Genomic DNA, 16807 nt, shown 5'->3' with positions numbered 1-16807 from the left:
CTCCCACCCTGGCTCTCTTCCCTAGCAAGGCTCTCATTTCTTCTGTCCAGTCTCCCAGAGCCACTTAGTCCTGCTGCTGCCCACCCGACTCGGGAGGAGTCGGGTCCTGCCCGCCACCCCACCCCCACCCCAGATGCCTCCTGCAGTTGAAATCCTCTTTTCCTGGCAGACCTCAGAGGCTCCGCTCTCACCCCCTACCACTCCCCCAGGAGAGCCGGGGGCCACTGTTTCCTGGATTATCCTAAAAGCTTCCGAGGCCGTGAGGACTTGGCAGCATCCCTGCTCCCGGCTCTCGCCTCCCCCTCTGGCTCTGACTGTCGCCTCCTTTATAAAGCCTGGTTCTCCATCACCCCCACTTGCCCCTCACTGCTGCTGCCAGCTCTGGGCTCCATGGACGGGTAAGAGAGACTGTTCCCTGTCCAGGACAGGGGACCTCCACACAGCATTAGGACCCTATTCTCGGGGTGGGGGGGCACAGAGATCTGGACGGCTTGGATCTCTCTTAACTAGGGAGGGAGGGATAAGAGGGACATCTTGGTGGGGTCTTTGGGGAGGACCAAACAGAGCTCCTGGAGGTGTTTGGACTGAGCTGGGCTGAGATCTGGGGGAGGGCGGGGGAGGGACTCGAGCCTGGGACTTCTTTCTGAGACAAAGGCTGGGCGAATATTAGCAGATGTAGAGGGTGTCCTGGATGGCAGGACACCCACAGAGGTAGCAAGGGGGCTCCCTGTATGATGGAAGAGAGATGACAGGTGCCACAGTCCACAGGCGCACGCGTGCACACACACACACACATGTGACATGCACACACGTTTGTAGACAGCCACATGCACACATATGTACAATCCACAGCTGGGTTCATCTTCTAGACTGAAAGGCAATGGCAGACACTCATGATAGGGGGGTTATAACAGAATTAGTGCCCAGCACAGGGCTTGGCCCTAGACAGACCCTCTGTGTTTGCTGAATGAAGACAGGATGAATGAAAGAAAACACTATGACCCCGGCTCTGGACTCTGCCTTTTTCTCCAGGAAGCAGGAGAATGAGGCGGGGAGAAGAGGGGACAGAGGAACGTGTTTGTCCAGGGCCACCAGCTTGAGTCTGTCTAAGTGCCTCCTGGAGGTGGAGGAGAAGGGCTAGCAACCAAGAAGCCGGGAATTAGGAGATGGGGCTTCTGGTCGTCGCTCTGCTGCTGACTTGCTCTGTGCCTGTCCTGGGATTCAGTCCCCACCAGGAAAATGAGGGCCTGGGCTTAGACTGTTTTTCCTGGCAGACCAGCTCTGATGTTCCCATGGTGCCAACGCTAAGCACAGCTGAGGCTTAGAAGCCACAGCCGAGTGCTGTGCGACCAGTCCCGGCAGTGCACGATGCCACCAGAGGGTCCTGTTAGGTGCAGGATGATGGGTGGCTCTGATCAGAGGTGACTCTAGGAATGCTGTCCCTTCACCTGAGGATCTAGGGGCGCTTGGACTCCCAGGGCCATCACCTCTGCAGTAGTGAAACAGGACAGAATAGCAGGCAGAACCTGGGCTTCGGAGACCGACAGTTCCCTCCTGCAATCTTGGGAGACTCATTTAACTTCTTTCATCTGTGGCTTCCTCTTCTGTACCATGGGAACAATAACAGTTACTCTGTCACGTGCTCGAGAGTGCTCGTGAGTGGCGCTATCTGTGTGTGGGACCCGGGACATAGTAGGTGCTTTAGAAATCAACGATGGTTAGGATTAACACAACCTAGTGAGGCTGCTCCAGGCACAGAACAGGTCCTGACCAAAGGACAGTTGGGAAGAGGAGGGGTGGCAGGGATGGGAGGTGGACACTTGTGGGCAAAATCTTCCCATTCATGCCTTTGAGGGAATGAGGGAGAGCAGCAGAGATGGCCCAAGGGCTGGGCAGATCCTGGTGTGGGGGGCAGCCTTGTTCAATTCTGAGTCGAGACATGAATTTGGGCAACGGGCTATGGTGACCTCAGCAGTCACATCAACATCCGGCCATAGCCATCACTCGGCTGGAAAACATCTAGCAAGTGGGAAACCCACGGACTGGAAGCAAAGGACCACAAGCTGAGAGGGATCTGAAAGAACCACAGTGACACTATGCTAAGTCAGAGGCAGAAACCTGGGCAGGGCAGGAAGTCAGCAGGGTTGAGTTCCCAGAGATGACTTCCTTTTGGTTGAATTTCACGCTGATGAGCCCTGCACTAACGGAAGGTCTTTGTTTCTGGGGACCCCAGGTGGCATTAGGTCAGGATGGGGCAGGGTAGGGTTAAAGGGGACCGAGGGTGAAAATGGGGCGGGTATCCACTCACCTGGGGCTGGATTCCCTTTCACTGTTGCTTTCCAGGGATGGAAGGCGATGGGGAGATAAGGCAGTCTGGTGCCTAGAAACAGGAGCGAGGTATCTAGAGAACGGCAGACGTGGCCACAGCAGGCAGATGGGAGGAGGAGGCAGGAATGCCAAGGAGTCGCAACCAGGAGCCAGAGTCACCTGAGTCAGGTCTGGGGGCTCTGTCCCTGCTCTGACAAGCCCCTAACTATTCCAGAGGCAGCCGTGAATGGGGATGCGAACCCAGCTAGCCTGGATCTGCAAGCTGAGTGCCAGAGAAAAAAACCGTGTTGATGGGGGGAGGGGGGCGGCGGCGCAATTTAGCTTTGGCAACAAGAGCCAAAGCAGTTCTTGTGAATCTCCGTCTCAGGACCCCAAGTGCCTGGAAGAAGGAAAATCCAGGTCATCAGAAATCCCAACCCCAGCGATGTCCCAGGTCCAGGAGGCGCCACCCAGCTTCCGAAGGCTGGTCCTTAACCCAGCAGGGCGGCTTCACCCACCAGGAAACCGAGGCTTAGAGCAAGCCGACTGCCCCAGGGTCAGTTAAGCGATGCAGAATTGGGGCTGGAATTCAGGTCTGCAAACGTTAGTTCGCCCTCAGTCTTTTGAATATATACAATAGACATTTGCTGGGAACTGATTCATTGACACAAAAATATCTTCTGTTGCCTGCATACTTCCCAGGAGCCCCACCAGCTAGGAATTTTTAGGTACCATTCCTTTAAATCCTGGGAAACCCTCCAGTCGGGGTCATCCGGCTCAGGGAACTGAGCCTTAGAAAAGGGAGACATCGCAGGGTGAACCCGACACTGATTCCGGAGAGGAGGGTGCCCGTGTTGTGCGTGCACTTGGAGGGAACCACAACACTCTGATTTCTGCTCCCAGACTCTGTTCAACCCTTTTATAGCCATACTCCCAGCGTGTCCCAAACGGGAATGCAGGATAGATAAAGCAATGGGAGTGGAACACGGGCTGGAGAGGACAGATTAAATCAGCCCAAATTCCAGTCGGGCTGAATGAAATCGGCTGTTAAAAACAAAAACGAAATTTTAAAGACCCCACGGCAAAGCGCACGAGAGAAGCCAACCCGCACAGGGAAAGAAATATGGAAATTGATCAGAAATCCCGTGCCAAAACAGGAAAAAAAGAAAAAAGAAAGAAAGAAAGAAAGAAAGAAAGAAAGAAAGAAAGAAAGAAAGAAAGAAAGAAAGAAAGAAAGAAAGTCCTCTGCGAGGTCCCATGAGGCCAGCCTGGGAGGCTTCGATTCAGAAAGGAGCAGGGGCTCACCAGGGTGCAGACGCCAGCCCGGCGGGAGGGGGACTCTTACACCCCCACCCCAGGCAATCGTTTCGTCCCGGGTTCTCTACCCATCCGACCCCGGAGTGTTTAGGCAAGCGCCACCAACGCCCTGAAATTTTGCCAGAGTGTCGCATGGTGTACAGAGCATTTGTTTTCTTCAAAAGAATCCGGACCCTTCGTTAAAAATATTAGGTTTAGACATTCAGGTGAGAATCGGGGAGTGGTGGCAAAGGGTCGCTCAATCCACCCAGGCGCCTGACCAGTCTACTGGATCCGTGCGGGAGCCAGGGTGCCGGCGTCGGCTGAGCACGCCCGGGACGGAGAGGAGGGGGTGGTGTCTTGGAGAGGACACCAAGGCGGGCGCCGGGGCTGCCCCCTAAGGGGCGGTGGACTGTGAGAGCTGGGCTGGGGGACCAGAAGAGCATGGGGCAGCCAGCGACCTGCAGCGGGGAAGTGGCTTGCGGCGGAGAGCGGCTGCGAGGGCAATGGCGAAGCAGGGCAGCCAGGACGTCCCAGGCTTCTCACGGCCTGGCCTGGGCCGAGCGCTCAGTCCAGTGTCCTCTCCTTTCCGCGGGGCAGCAGCGCTGGCCGGCCGGGGTGGGTGGGCCACGGGGCACACCAGGGCAACCCGCGCCCGAAGAGCGGCGCAGGGTCACCCCTCCCCCAGGACCTGCCCCTCCTCCACTCCCCCAGGGCCTGAGTCCCGCGTCCCCATCCAGATCCGAGCAGCTCGAGGGCAGTTTTCCACCCGATGGGGCGGGTCTCAGAACCTGGGAAACACCGCGCCCGGGCCCCTGGCCCAGGGGGTGGAGAGGACGAGGAGGAGCGAAGGAGCGGCGGGGACCGGCCTAGTTAACCAGCCCTCCCCCGCGGCCGCCCGCCCCCTCCTCCAGCGCCGGGCTGGGCGTCCCGTCCGGCCGAGCCCGCAAGGGTTAAAGGCTGCGGCAGGTGAGGTGGGCGGGGCCGCGAGTTCTGGGGAAAAAGGAGCGCAGGGGAGAGGATGAAGGCAGAGAGCGCGGGTGAGTCACGGGCGGAGCTGGCCTCGCTCGCTCACTCGCTCGCTCGCTGGCTCGCGCCCGCCCTCCGGCCTCCGCCCTCCCGCCGGCTCTCACCGCCTCCTCCGCCGCCGCCCGGTCTGGTCGCAGCCCCGCGCCCTCGGCTGCTGCCCCTCACTGCAGGAGAACCGGCTGGCGCGCAGGGCCCATGAGCGCGCGTCTGTAGCGCACCAGCCCGCCGCGCCCGGAGCCCGAGCGCAGCCTCCAGGTAGGAGCCCGGCCCGAGGCAGGGTGGCCCGGAGCGTGTGTGTGTGTGTGTGTGTGTGCGCGCGCGAGGTGGTCGCTGCCGAAATTCTCTTGGGAAAAAGTGTTCCCGACGCGCGGCAGCCTCCTCTGGCCTTGGGAGCGGGGTGGTCCTCCAGGATCCGAGGGGCTTAGGGCTTCGAAGGAGGGAAAACTGGGCGGACAAGAGAGACTGGAGCGACCGAGGAGACTGGAAACTGGGGAAACTGGAGCGACGGGGACAACTGGAGGACTGGAACTTTGAGAACCAGGAACGGGTCAGGCCCGACTGCCTGAGCACCGGCGGAATGGGGCACAGGGGCGTCCCTTGCCCGCCTTCCCGCGACCGCCCTGGCGCCCTGCGCCCTCCTCGCCCGAAGCCTCGGTGCAAGCCGCTGCGGCATCCCAGGCTGGGTTCTCCGCTCGCGGTTGTGAGAGGCCACTCTGGAGCCGGGATCGTCCCAGCCTCCCCACCTCTCAGCCCCTGGGGCAGTTCCCAGGCGCCAAGAGCTATTAGGGTCCCGGGCCTGGCTGCTCCCGCCCCGCCCCGGCCTGGGGCTCCGCTCCTGCGGCTTCACCCCGTTCCTTTCTTGTGGTAAGGCAGCCGGAGCCTGAGTAGGCGCCCAGCCCTCCTCTCGCGGCCTCTCCCAGAGTACTAGTGCCACCACCCTGGTTCCAGGGCCAGAAGGTGGTAGGGGTCAGCTGAGCCCTGCTGTGGGAAGGAAAAGACCCCAGAGAAGCCCCAGCCAGGCACGTGGTGGCCCCAGGGCTCCCAGGCCTTAGGGAGAGGTGGAGGGAAGCCGATGGCGGCTTTGGGTCCAGAGGCTCGAGGCAGTCCAGAGGAACGCCGTACTGTGGACTGAATGAGCAGACAGAGGAGCAGCATCATGGTCCGAGTCAGTACTGCAAGGTGTGCTCAGTGTTCTATAAAAGAAGATTGGCCAGGCTGCGTGGTCTCCACACTCGGCTGATGGCAGTCTTGGGGGAGTGCCCAGCTGCACCCCTGATAGAATCTCTCCCGGCCGTTCTGCCTCTCCAGTTCTGGGGTCATCAAGGCCTCCCTAGTTGCCCTCGGCTTCTGCACTCTGACCCTGCAGCCCTTAAAGGGGTGGCACGAGGAGCTTTGAGCTTGCCGCCAAGGTGTTCTTCGGCTGGCTCCCTTCTGGGGGGAAACCAACTGCCCCCAGCTTCATGTCTGATTCCCCACCACCACCCCTGGCTTGGAGAAGGGCATGGGTGGTAGCCAGAGTGGGCTGGCACCGGCTTCTCGGGTTTCTCTGGATGGGGGGAGGGCTGCCAAGGAAAACAAACTGGTACCACGGCAGCTCCCCAGGAAGGTGAAGTCCCTGCCCGAGGGAAAGGGGCGCTGCCAGGCAGGGGAGTGGGTTTGATGGGGCCCTGGCAAGCAGGCCGGGAGGAGAGCTGCGCGTCACGGGGGCTGCTGCAGTGAAGGGGAAGGTCGGCTTCCGTGGACATGCCTTGGTGGTGGCAGGAGTGCCTTTTTAAAAAGCTCAGGACCTGCTTTGGACTTTCTGCAGAGCAGAGACCCCCAAGCTTTGGTTTCACCAGCAGACCACCTCCGCGCCCCCCCCCCCCCATCTGTGTGCTGAGGTCAACCAGGGAAGCTGAGATGGGTCTGTACGCTCCATTAGGGCCCGGCAGCAGGTGTGCTGTGCTTGCGCTGCTGGCCTGGGCAGCCGGGGTGGGCATGGACCTAGCAGAGTCCGACAGGTGTAACTCAGCAGGGATGCCCTGTGTCCTATGGGAGCGATCTCTTAGGAAGGCAGATCTCCACCCTGCTCTGCCCTTGCCTGAGCCCCGCACATCCGCAACCCTCCCTAGCACTCCCAAATTCCCCAGTCCCCACCCAAAGGCACCAACGTGTTTTCCCTGGGGGCTAGAGAGGAGCACTTTGGGAGGAGGGGATCTGGGTCAGGAGCGAAAGCCGGGGACTTTCCTCACCTATTTTCCGCTTTGCTTTCTCTAGGTCCCATCTGAGGTGCCCCTGACCGTCCCTGTCCCCCACCCACCCCGGGCCCCGGCAATGCTAACCGCTGTCTGCGGCTCTCTGGGCAGCCAGCACACGGACGCGCCTCACGCCTCGCCGCCGCGCCTCGACCTGCAGCCTCTCCAAACATACCAGGGTCACACGAGCCCGGAGGCCGGGGACTACCCATCCCCGCTGCAGCCTGCCGAGCTGCAGAGCCTCCCGCTGGGCCCGGAGGTGGACTTCTCACAGGGCTATGAGCTGCCGGGGGCCTCCTCGCGGGTGACCTGCGAGGACCTGGAAAGCGACAGTCCCTTGGCCCCGGGACCCTTTTCCAAGCTCCTGCAGCCGGACATGTCCCACCATTACGAATCGTGGTTCCGGCCGACTCACCCAGGCACGGAGGATGGCTCCTGGTGGGACCTTCATCCGGGCACCAGCTGGATGGACCTCCCCCACACTCAGGGCGCGCTAACTTCACCTGGCCACCCGGGGGCGCTGCAGGCCGGCTTGGGGGGCTACGTCGGCGACCACCAGCTCTGCGCCCCGCCGCCTCACCCGCACCCGCACCACCTCCTCCCAGCCGCCGGAGGGCAGCACCTCCTGGGGCCACCCGACGGGGCTAAGGCCTTGGAAGCGGCTGCCCCGGAGTCCCAAGGGCTGGATTCCAGTCTGGACGGGGCGACCCGGCCTAAAGGTTCCCGGCGGTCGGTGCCACGCAGCTCAGGCCAGACCGTGTGTCGCTGCCCCAACTGTCTGGAGGCGGAGCGACTGGGGGCACCGTGCGGGCCCGACGGGGGCAAGAAGAAGCATTTGCACAATTGCCACATCCCGGGCTGCGGGAAGGCCTATGCCAAGACGTCGCACCTGAAGGCGCACCTGCGCTGGCACAGTGGCGACCGCCCCTTCGTGTGCAACTGGCTCTTCTGCGGCAAGCGGTTCACGCGCTCCGACGAGCTGCAGCGCCACCTCCAGACCCACACGGGCACCAAGAAGTTCCCCTGCGCGGTCTGCAGCCGCGTCTTCATGCGCAGCGACCACCTGGCCAAGCACATGAAGACCCACGAGGGCGCCAAGGAGGAGGCGGCCGGCGCGGCGCAGGGCGAAGGCAAGGCCGGCGGCGCGGTGGAGCCCCCCGGGGGCAAAGGCAAGCGGGAGGCCGAGGGCAGCGCGCCTCCCTCCAACTGAGCTGCGCGGGTGCCGCCCGTGGCCGGGCTCCCGGGGGCGTCGCAAGAGTCCCCAGGCCGACGTCCTCGGGGCCGGCTGCAGTCAGTAACAGGGAAGGCGGTTATTTATTGTGCGGGAGGGAGAGCGGGGCGGGGACGGGGAGTCGGGCGCTTGCTCGGGCGCTTGCGGGAGCAATGTGGGCGCTGGGGCTGGACGGAAGGTGTTTGCCCGACGGGGCCGGGAGGAGCCCTGCGCACAGCTCAGGGCCCCGGGCGGGGGTGGGGGTGGGCACCCCTGCGGCGGCTGGAGGGGAAAGCGGCCCGGAGCTGAGCGGAGCGGGCCCGCCGGGGGCGCGGGGAGAGGGGTGGCTGTCGAGACTCGTCCTTGCAGGCCTGGGAACCTGGACACGGAAGCGCCCCCGGAGCCGCCCGAAGGGGCCGGGTCGCCTTCCTCAGCCTCCTGGTGCCTGAGTCCTGGGGCTTCCGGAGGGCCCCCCTCCCCGAGATGGGGGGGACCCCCTAGGTTGGGGGCGTGTCTGTAGCTGTTATAGAAATTTTGACGCGCCTCCGTATTAACCCTTCCAGACCCAGTCTAGTGGAGCCAGGATTGAAGAGGGTAGCAATCCCACACAGTTCTCAGGCCAGAGCTATGGGGCGGAGAACAGAGGCGGGGGGCAGGTTGGGGGAAGCAGGGAAATCCCCCTCTAAAAGGAAAGAGAGGGACTCGTCGAGGGGATGCGCGCAACCACCCGCTTCCGCCTCTGCTCCCGTGCAGTCCTTGACTCTTGGTCTTTTTTTTAAAAAGCAAGCTCAGTAGTGCAGCTTCCGGGTCTGTGCCCCTAGGTAGGTTTCCAAGGCTCCCAGTAGCAGCCGCAGCTCTAGAATTGATGTAGTTCTCTCCCGGAGGTTCCCCTCAGTTGCCTTCCCCTTGGGGGCGTCCAGCAGAGACCCCTCTAGCTGTTCCCACTTGGAGTGCAGGACGCTGGGGCTGCCTGGCCAGCCCCTGCCCCGCCCTGCCCTGCCCTGCCCCATCCCCCTGTAGAGTGCATTCAGGAAGCTGCTTCCTCCCCAGCTCACCGCAGGGGAAAGTCCTCTCCCCGTGCAGGCGCTGTCTTCCCTCTGATGGCCTTCTCTGCCGTCAGAGGTGACGTCCAAGAAGCTGTCCCCACTTGGCCCCTTTTCCTTTAGATGCTAGAAATACAGGTGGATTGGGATCTTGGGGGTGGGGGTGGGGAGGGGCCCAGCAGAGGCTGGGCCAGGCACCTGGGAGAGGAGCTGGTCCCGGGAGGGGAGGGTCTGGCAGGCCACGGGACCCTGGGGCTGGGGGCTTCCCTGGGCCTAAAGTCCCTCTGACCTCCCCCTTCGCTTCGCTCTCCATTCTCCACCCAGAGCCCTCTGCAGGGATTAGCTGTGTATTGATTTTTAAGTTATAAGCAAAGGGTATTTTATTTAATATTAGGGCATGTGTGTGCGTGCATGTCTTGTGCACCTGTGCGTGTGTGCGTGTGTGCATGTGTGTGTGTGTTTCTCTACTGAGCCTGGGGTCTCCTGAGACCCCATCTTGTTCACCCCGTCCAAGGTCTAGGGCCTAGGCCCGCAGCGTCTCTTCCTGCCTTGGGGATGCTGGGGCCCAGTCTGAGGACTGGGAGCTGTATGGGACATGGGGGCTGGGATTTGGGTGGGAATACATGTTTGTGTAGAAAGGGGCCTTCCTTAACAGGGACAGAGGGGCTTCCCTGAGGGCCCCCGGGGCCTGGGGTAGTTTAAGAAGTAATGATCTTTCTCGATTCTCCCTCTCCTTTTCCCCTGCCTTCGGCTAACCCAGCCCGCTGTCCCCTTCCTCCCTGAGAGGGCTGGGGGCAGAAGGGGAGCGGGCCAAGGCCGCAGGTTGCCTGGCCAGGTGGGGGTGGGGGAGGAAGGAGGGCGCTGTGGGTGTGGGATGCCTTTCTTCTCCACCCATCGAAACCAGCCACCCCCTCCCTGTGCTACCAAGACAGCCTTGTCCAGTGGCCATTCTAAGGGGAACTCCCACTTGGGTGTTGGGGGGCACACAGCTGCTGCCCCCGTAGAGGCCCTTAGCTCTAAGGTATGCAGGTCGGGGCTCTGGAGAGGGGTCTTCTGCTCCCTACTTTGGTAGATCTCGGTGGCTCGGCTGCCTGCCCTTCCAGGCAGCCTCCCTAGAGGAAAATGTAGGATTTTTTTTTTTTCTTGAACTGCTGTGAACCCACTTTGGGGGGGTAGGAGGAGGAAGAAACAGCCTGTGTTTTTTATGCAACAATAAAGTCATCAACGACATCTCTGTTGCTTCATTTGTCTTCCAGCTCCGTCCTCAGCAGCGAGGACGGGCTCCGGGCTGCAGGGCGGGGTGGACCCTTCCCTTTGATCCCGCAGCCCCGGGGGCAGCTTCATCTCCATTTGATTGGGGTTGGGGAGGCGGGGTTGACCCTGCCCGGGGGAGGGTTGGGGCTGCAGGAGGGAGAGCCCTCCCTGGTCTGCACCTAGAGGAAGCAGACTGTTCTAGACAGTTCCCGCCTCCTCCACACACAAGTCCCCTCTTCCCCTCCCCTGCTACGAACCCCAGTTCTCTCCCTTCCCAAGCCGAGCCAGGCTCTCGGCCCCCGCCCCGTGGGGGTGTGTATGCCGGCCGGCCCTCTGGCTCTGAGCGAGGTGGGGGTGACTGACAGCGATTTCGTCACCCAGGGTGATCCCTATCGGGGACAAGGCGATGAAAGGCAGCCAGATATCTGATGGGCGCCTGCCCAGCTGGAAGGCACCCGGGAAAGGCTCCGGCCGCCACTCCTGGCTGCCGCAGTTACACAACCGCCGTGCACACAAAAATCCCTCGCTGGACCCAGCGCGCGCGCCGCCCCCGGGGAGCCAGCAGAAATTCCCACCTGTACACACTTTCCCAGGCCGCCCAGTGCCAGCACACGTGGGTGCCTAATTCGTGTCAAGCGATTGAGTTAAAGACCTTGTGAAAATGAGCCTGGCTCTCGGGAGGCAGGTAGAGGGGCCTGCAGAGGCACGGGCTGGGTGACCACGTTCTCCCACCTCCCATCTCACTCTTTTTGGCCAAAATTCTCGTTTTCCCCCAGGGAGATTCCCGTTGCCCACCCCGCCCCCACTCTGACCCCAAGCCGGCTTCTCGAGCCAGCTCCGGCCGTTCCATCCCTTGATCCGGGGAGTGTGGGGCATGAGATTTCAGGGCACTTTGGGATGGGGGAATCAGAAACATTAGGGTGAGGAGGCAGGCATTGTGGCGTAATGGGTTAAGCCACCTCCTACAATGCCAATATCCCATATGGGTGCCGGTTCCGTCCCGCCTGCTCCACTTCCAATCCAGCTCCCTGCTAATGCTCCTGGGAAACCAGCTGAGGCTGGCCCAGGTGCTTGGGCCTCTGCTACTGATGTGGGAGACCCAGATGAAGCTCCTGGCTCCTGGCTTCAGTCTGGTCCAGCCCCAGTCTTTGTAGAGTGAACCATTTTGGGGAGTGAACCAGCAAGATGGAAAATCTCTCTTTCTTGCTCCCTCTCTCTGTAACTCTGACTTTCAAATAAATAAATAAATAAATAAAATAAATCTTTAAAAACATACATTTTGGGTTTTTAAGGGAACCTGGGGCGGCGCGATTGCTTGCTCCCTTCTGCTCCTGGACTTAGCAGCTTGGGAGGAGAGGCAGACGAGTTGCCTGCGGCCCCGTACCTGCCCCACTCCTACGGGTGCCTCTTTTGTCTTCTGGTTCTGGGGGAGTTAGACCCTGGAACCTGATGACCCTCCTGTGTCCCCCCCATGGTTGCCCCCAGGGCCAGGAGGGCAGCCGCAGGGCCGGCTGGGCCTGTCTGGGCAGGGCCGAGCTGCCCCTCCTCCCGGGCAGCTCCTCCCGCTGACCTGCATTCTTAGCGGGGGCCTTTGGCGAGGCTCTGACGCTCCCTTGCTCCCTTGCAATGCTGCTTGGCTGGCCTGCCCCACTCCCCAGCAGAGCCCAAGGCCACCTCTGACCCCCCAGATGTGGTGCTCTGGCGGACAGTCCTGGAGGGGCCAGGGAAGTCACAACATCTGAGCTGACCCTGGACGCGACCTCTCTGGGCCATCCCCAATCCTGGGAAGTGGGGGTAGAGTCCCTTTGGGGTGGGTGAATGAAATCAGGAATGGGAAATCAGGAATAGGCTAGCCTGGGAACTGAGGTCGCCTGGGGCTGTGCTGTGGCGTCTCCAGGCCTCCCTGCTGCCTGCTGGGGCCCCACTGCGGGGAGCTGGGGAAATGCAGGGGGTGAGCCCCCAGGCCTGCAGACAGATGCTGGCGCCCCGCGCTCATCAGCTCGCGGCTTCAGCGTCTGCTTGGGGAGCATCTGATAGCAACCTCCCAGCCCCCTCCCAGTACTGCACCCAACACCGCCTTCGCCTCCCCGTAACCCTGCTGTGCCTGACTGCTCAGCCCCCTGGCAGTGCAGGCTAGGAAAGAACCTCAGGAACCAAACTCCACCAAAAACTGGTCAGGACTAGGCAAACACCCACACGGAAGACAGAAGATACAAAGTTCAGTGCACAAAAACCAGCAGCATTTCTATACACCAAACCAACGATTCAGAAAGCAATTTCATTGACAATAGCTACCCAAAATAGCAGACCAAGGAGTTAATGCAACCAAGGAGGTGAAAGACCTTCACCCTGAGAACAGCAAGACCCTGACCAGGGTGGGCGCTGTGGCGGGGTGGGTTGAGTGGCAGAATGCCAGCACCGCATACCCAGGGCCTGGTTCCACTCCAGGCTGCTGCACGCTTCTGATCCAGCTTCCTCCTGATGCATTATCAAATGCTGGCCCAAGTACTCGGCTCCTGCCTTCCACGTGGGAGCCAGGGATGGGGTTCCTGGCTCCTTTGGGGGCACTTGGGGAGTGAATCGGAGGATTTGAGCTCTGTCTCTGTCTCTCTGGTTTTGAAATAAATATAGAAATAAAGATAAATAAACAGTGCATTAACTTAAGTTATTCCTCCACCTCCCGGCTTCTGAGGGCTCAGAAGATCTTATTACGGAGGCGCCACCGGCCTAGGATTGCCCCTTGGGAATTCAAGCCAGGATTTAAGTGGCTGAGGCTCTTCCTTAATCTCCAGATGCCCCACAAGTCCCCGCTCTGACAAATCCTCCCTGTTCACGAGGGCTCCTTTCCACTCCCGGCTTCAGCTCCCCCACGACGACCCACCCCGCCGCGGCATCCCGGCCCTTGGGCCCGCAGCCAGCTAGGAGCTCCGAGAAGTAGTGCCGGCGCGCGCCCTGCTGGGCAATGCCGGGACTGCAGGTTCCGGTCCGCCCCCGGGGCGCAAGGCCTTCCAGGTCACCAGGGAGCGCCCGCCCAAAGGGACGCACCTGACCCGACGCCGAGGAGGCGGTGCCGGGCGGCAGGCTGGGGGTCTCGGAGGGACAGAGGGGCATTCCAGTCCTGGGGACGCCGAGAAGCGGTGAGCGGGAGCGGGAGCGGGGCGGCCTCTGGGCGTGCGCGGGAGAACTCCGGGCGAGGGGAAGGGTTGGAGATGTTCCCACGACTGCCCCTAGGGGCCAGGGCTCCCGGCAGGGACAGGACCCTCGGAGCCTGGGGAGGGGCGGGTGTGCCGGTTGTGCACACCGTGCACGGTGCTGAGCCCGCGGCAGCGTCTTGCGCTGCGCGTGTGGCCGCGGCCAGGGTTGTGGAGAGGTGGCCTGGGAGGGACACACTCACACCCGCCTCTCCCCAGATGGCGTCGCCCAGCCCTGACACCCCGTGTTCCTGCGACTGTTTTGTCTCCGTGCCCCCTGCCTCCGCCATCCCGGCCGTGATCTTTGCCAAGAACTCAGACCGACCCCGGGACGAGGTGCAGGAGGTGGTGTTTGTACCAGCAGGCACTCACGTCCCCGGGAGCCGGCTCCAGGTGGGATAGGCCCCACGGGGTGCTGGGAGGGGCAGGTGGGGGCACCCTTCTGCGTGTTCCCCTGCTCCCCATGCCTGGGAGGCTGCCAGGTCTGGAGCTTGAGAGGGTTACTCGAGCCTGCCGGCCTCAGTCGGCTCACCTGTAAAATGGGTATGAGGCCTTCCTCCCTGCGATTCACCTGAGCGGATTCTTCCCCTCTCCCTTCCCGTCAGTGCACCTACATCGAGGTGGAACAGGTGTCGAAGACGCACGCTGTGGTTCTCAGCCGCCCCGCTTGGCTGTGGGGTGCCGAGATGGGCGCCAACGAGCACGGCGTCTGTATAGGCAACGAGGCTGTGTGGACCAAGGAGCCGGTGGGCGAGGGGGAAGCCCTGCTGGGCATGGACCTGCTCAGGTGTGGCCCCTGCCCAGCACACCAGAAATCTGAGGGCAGAGTTCAGGCGCTGGGCTCCCCACCCCCACCCCGGCTCCCAGGGTCCTCTCTGCTGACCTTGCCCTTGGGCCTTCTCGCGGGAGGCCGCCCTGCCCCTGCCGTCTGCTACCTCCCTTTGCCTAGGCCGAGTGCCTCTCCTGGTGCACACATAGGGCAGCGGTTTTACAGCTGCTCGTGCAGAGGCTGGATTCATGGAACCCATCCACGGCGGGGGGAGGGGGCTGCGTCTGCGGGCAGGTTGGGGACCAAGTTTCAGGCCCGTGCACAGGGCCCTCAGGGCACAGCTTGGAAAGCACTGGCATCGCTGTGTTTTAATACGGTGCAGGCCAGCAGATGGGTTGTGTGACCTCTCTGGGCCGCGGCTGCCCCTGGATCTCTCTCTCTCTCTGCCAGGCTGGCCTTAGAGCGGAGCAGCTCTGCCCGGGAGGCCTGGCAGGTGATCACGGGCTTGCTGGAACGCTATGGGCAGGGGGGCAGCTGTCGGGAGGACCCCACGCCCTTCTGCTACCACAACACCTTCCTGCTGGCCGACCGCACGGAGGCGTGGGTGCTGGAGACGGCCGGGAGGCTGTGGGCCGCACAGAGGATCCAGGGTGAGGCGCCCCCTCCCATGCTGGCCTGATGCAGGGGCGGAGCTCTGGGCAGTGAGCCTTTGTGGTTCAGCCTTCTGCTTCCTCTGGGAAGCCTTCCTGGACTTCTCTGGGTGGTCAGGCTTCCACGTCCTTCACTGGCCCCAGCACACACCTCCGTGTATCTGGGCGCTCGCTTTGTTCGTCTCCCCCTCGCCCCCATAGGTTCCAGGCGGGTAGCTTGTTCTCATCACCCTGTGTCCTCAGTGCCTTGCCTGGTGCCAGCAGAGAGCAGGTGCATCAAGACATGTGGATGACCCCCCCATCTCCTCCGCAGAGGGGGCCCGTAACCTGTCCAACCAGCTGAGCATCGGCACGGACATCTCGGCCGAACACCCGGAGCTTCGGACCCACGCCCGGGCCCAGGGCTGGTGGGATGGGCAGGGCGCCTTCGACTTCGCTCAGGTCTTCTCCCTGACCCAGCAGCCTGTGCGCATGGAGGCCGCCAAGGCCCGCTTCCGGGCCGGGCAGGAGCTGCTGCGGCACCAGCAAGGTCTGCAGGGGCGGGCAGGGCAGACCTGGGGGCCAGCGCCCCACCCTGCGCCCAGCCGCCCCCGCTCACCCTCCGCTCCCCGGCAGGGGCCCTCACGGCCCAGGCGATGATGGACATCCTCAGGAACAAGGAGAGCGGTATCTGCATGGACTCGGGTGGCTTCCGCACCACGGCCAGCATGGTGTCCGTCCTGCCCCAGGATCCCACGCAGCCCTGCGTGCACTTCCTCACCGCCACGCCTGACCCATCCAGGTGAGCAGGACGGGGCTGGGGAAGGCCGGAGACAGGCAGAGGAGGGGAGAGGAGGCCGCCCACCTCAGTCCTACCACCCGTGGCCCACCAGGTCCGTGTTCAAGCCTTTTGTCTTCGGAGTGGGGGCGGCCCCGGCCCCCCAGGTCGTGTCCCCCACTTTCGGAGCACAGGACCCTGTCCGGACCCTGCCCCGATTCCAGACGCAGGTGGATCGCAGGCATGCCCTCTACCGGGGACACCAGGCGGCCCTGGGGCTGATGGAGAGTGAGCAGGTAACCCCCAGGGTCGAGGGGCTCGCCCCACTCCCGCTTGTGTGAGGTGGAGGTGGCCGGTCCTGGACGGAGCCCCCTGCCTGGCCCCTTCCCTGCAGGGTCCGGGGCAGCAGCTGCAGCAGAAGCAGCGGGATCTGGAGCAGGAAGGCCTGGAGGCTGTGCGGGGGCTGCTGGCTGGCGAGTGGCACCCATCACCCCAGGAGCTGGCTGGCCTCTTCCAGGCCTTCGTGGAGAGAGAGAGCCAGGCCTATGGCTGAGCGTGCGCTCCTGCTGGCCTGGCGTGGGCACCCAACGACCCCCTGGGCCAACTGCCCTGAGCAGGTGGAGTTGGGCAGATCCCTGGCTGCGCTCTGAGCGGCCTGCTGGCCTGGGCCTTAATAAACGTTTTATTTCTCGGTCAGTGAACTGGATTTCAAGTCCGGTGCGGGTAGGAAACCCAAGTAAGGGCCAAGGGCAGGCCTGAGCTGATTCTTGTGAAGTGGGTGATAGGGCCCAGCCATGAAGGTTGTGAAGGGGCCACAGGGACAGGAAGTGAGCCCCCCCCCCGCCCAGGGTCCCCCAGGGCACGGCCACTGCCTACTATTTGGGGACAGTTAGGACCACGGGATTTTGGTCCTTGCCTTGGACTGGGGAATGGCCTTCCCTAGGGGTGCCAGTAAGCTGTGCCCGCCTGGGATGGCAGCTGTAGGAGTGGCGCCCACTGCCCGTCCCCCCAGGCGGGGCCCAGAGGTGTGCCCGCCCCTGGCAGCCCCTGGGGGCCGAGAAGCTGCT

The 16807-nt window shown here is 62.6% G+C and overlaps 1 protein-coding gene across 8 annotated transcripts; it reads left to right on the top strand.

The window, feature by feature from the left end:
* Nucleotides 1-4749: 4749 nt before the first annotated feature.
* LOC100352867 (transcription factor Sp6) lies at nt 4750-16441 on the top strand. Of its 8 annotated transcripts, none has more exons than XM_089317695.1 (8): nt 7858-7996; nt 13784-13957; nt 14170-14351; nt 14784-14983; nt 15297-15512; nt 15599-15764; nt 15856-16036; nt 16135-16441. In XM_089317695.1, exons 2-8 carry the CDS (start codon nt 13784-13786, stop codon nt 16291-16293), a joined length of 1278 nt encoding a protein of 425 aa, XP_089173821.1. In that variant the 5' UTR covers nt 7858-7996; the 3' UTR covers nt 16294-16441. The 8 variants fall into 8 exon arrangements, with proteins under 8 accessions (XP_089173822.1, XP_008269592.1, XP_089173821.1 ...); XM_002719123.6 differs by lacking the exon at nt 7858-7996 and adding an exon at nt 13377-13510; XM_089317697.1 differs by lacking the exon at nt 7858-7996 and adding an exon at nt 13449-13510 and having other exon boundaries at nt 15227-15512.
* Nucleotides 16442-16807: the final 366 nt, after the last annotated feature.

The sequence above is a fragment of the Oryctolagus cuniculus genome, chromosome 17, assembly GCF_051225735.1.
Source record: "Oryctolagus cuniculus isolate XC-2025 breed Fujian yellow rabbit chromosome 17, ASM5122573v1, whole genome shotgun sequence".
NCBI lineage: Eukaryota > Metazoa > Chordata > Mammalia > Lagomorpha > Leporidae > Oryctolagus > Oryctolagus cuniculus.
Note: the sequence above shows the minus strand (reverse complement) of the source record. Positions and strands in the feature narration are given on the sequence as shown.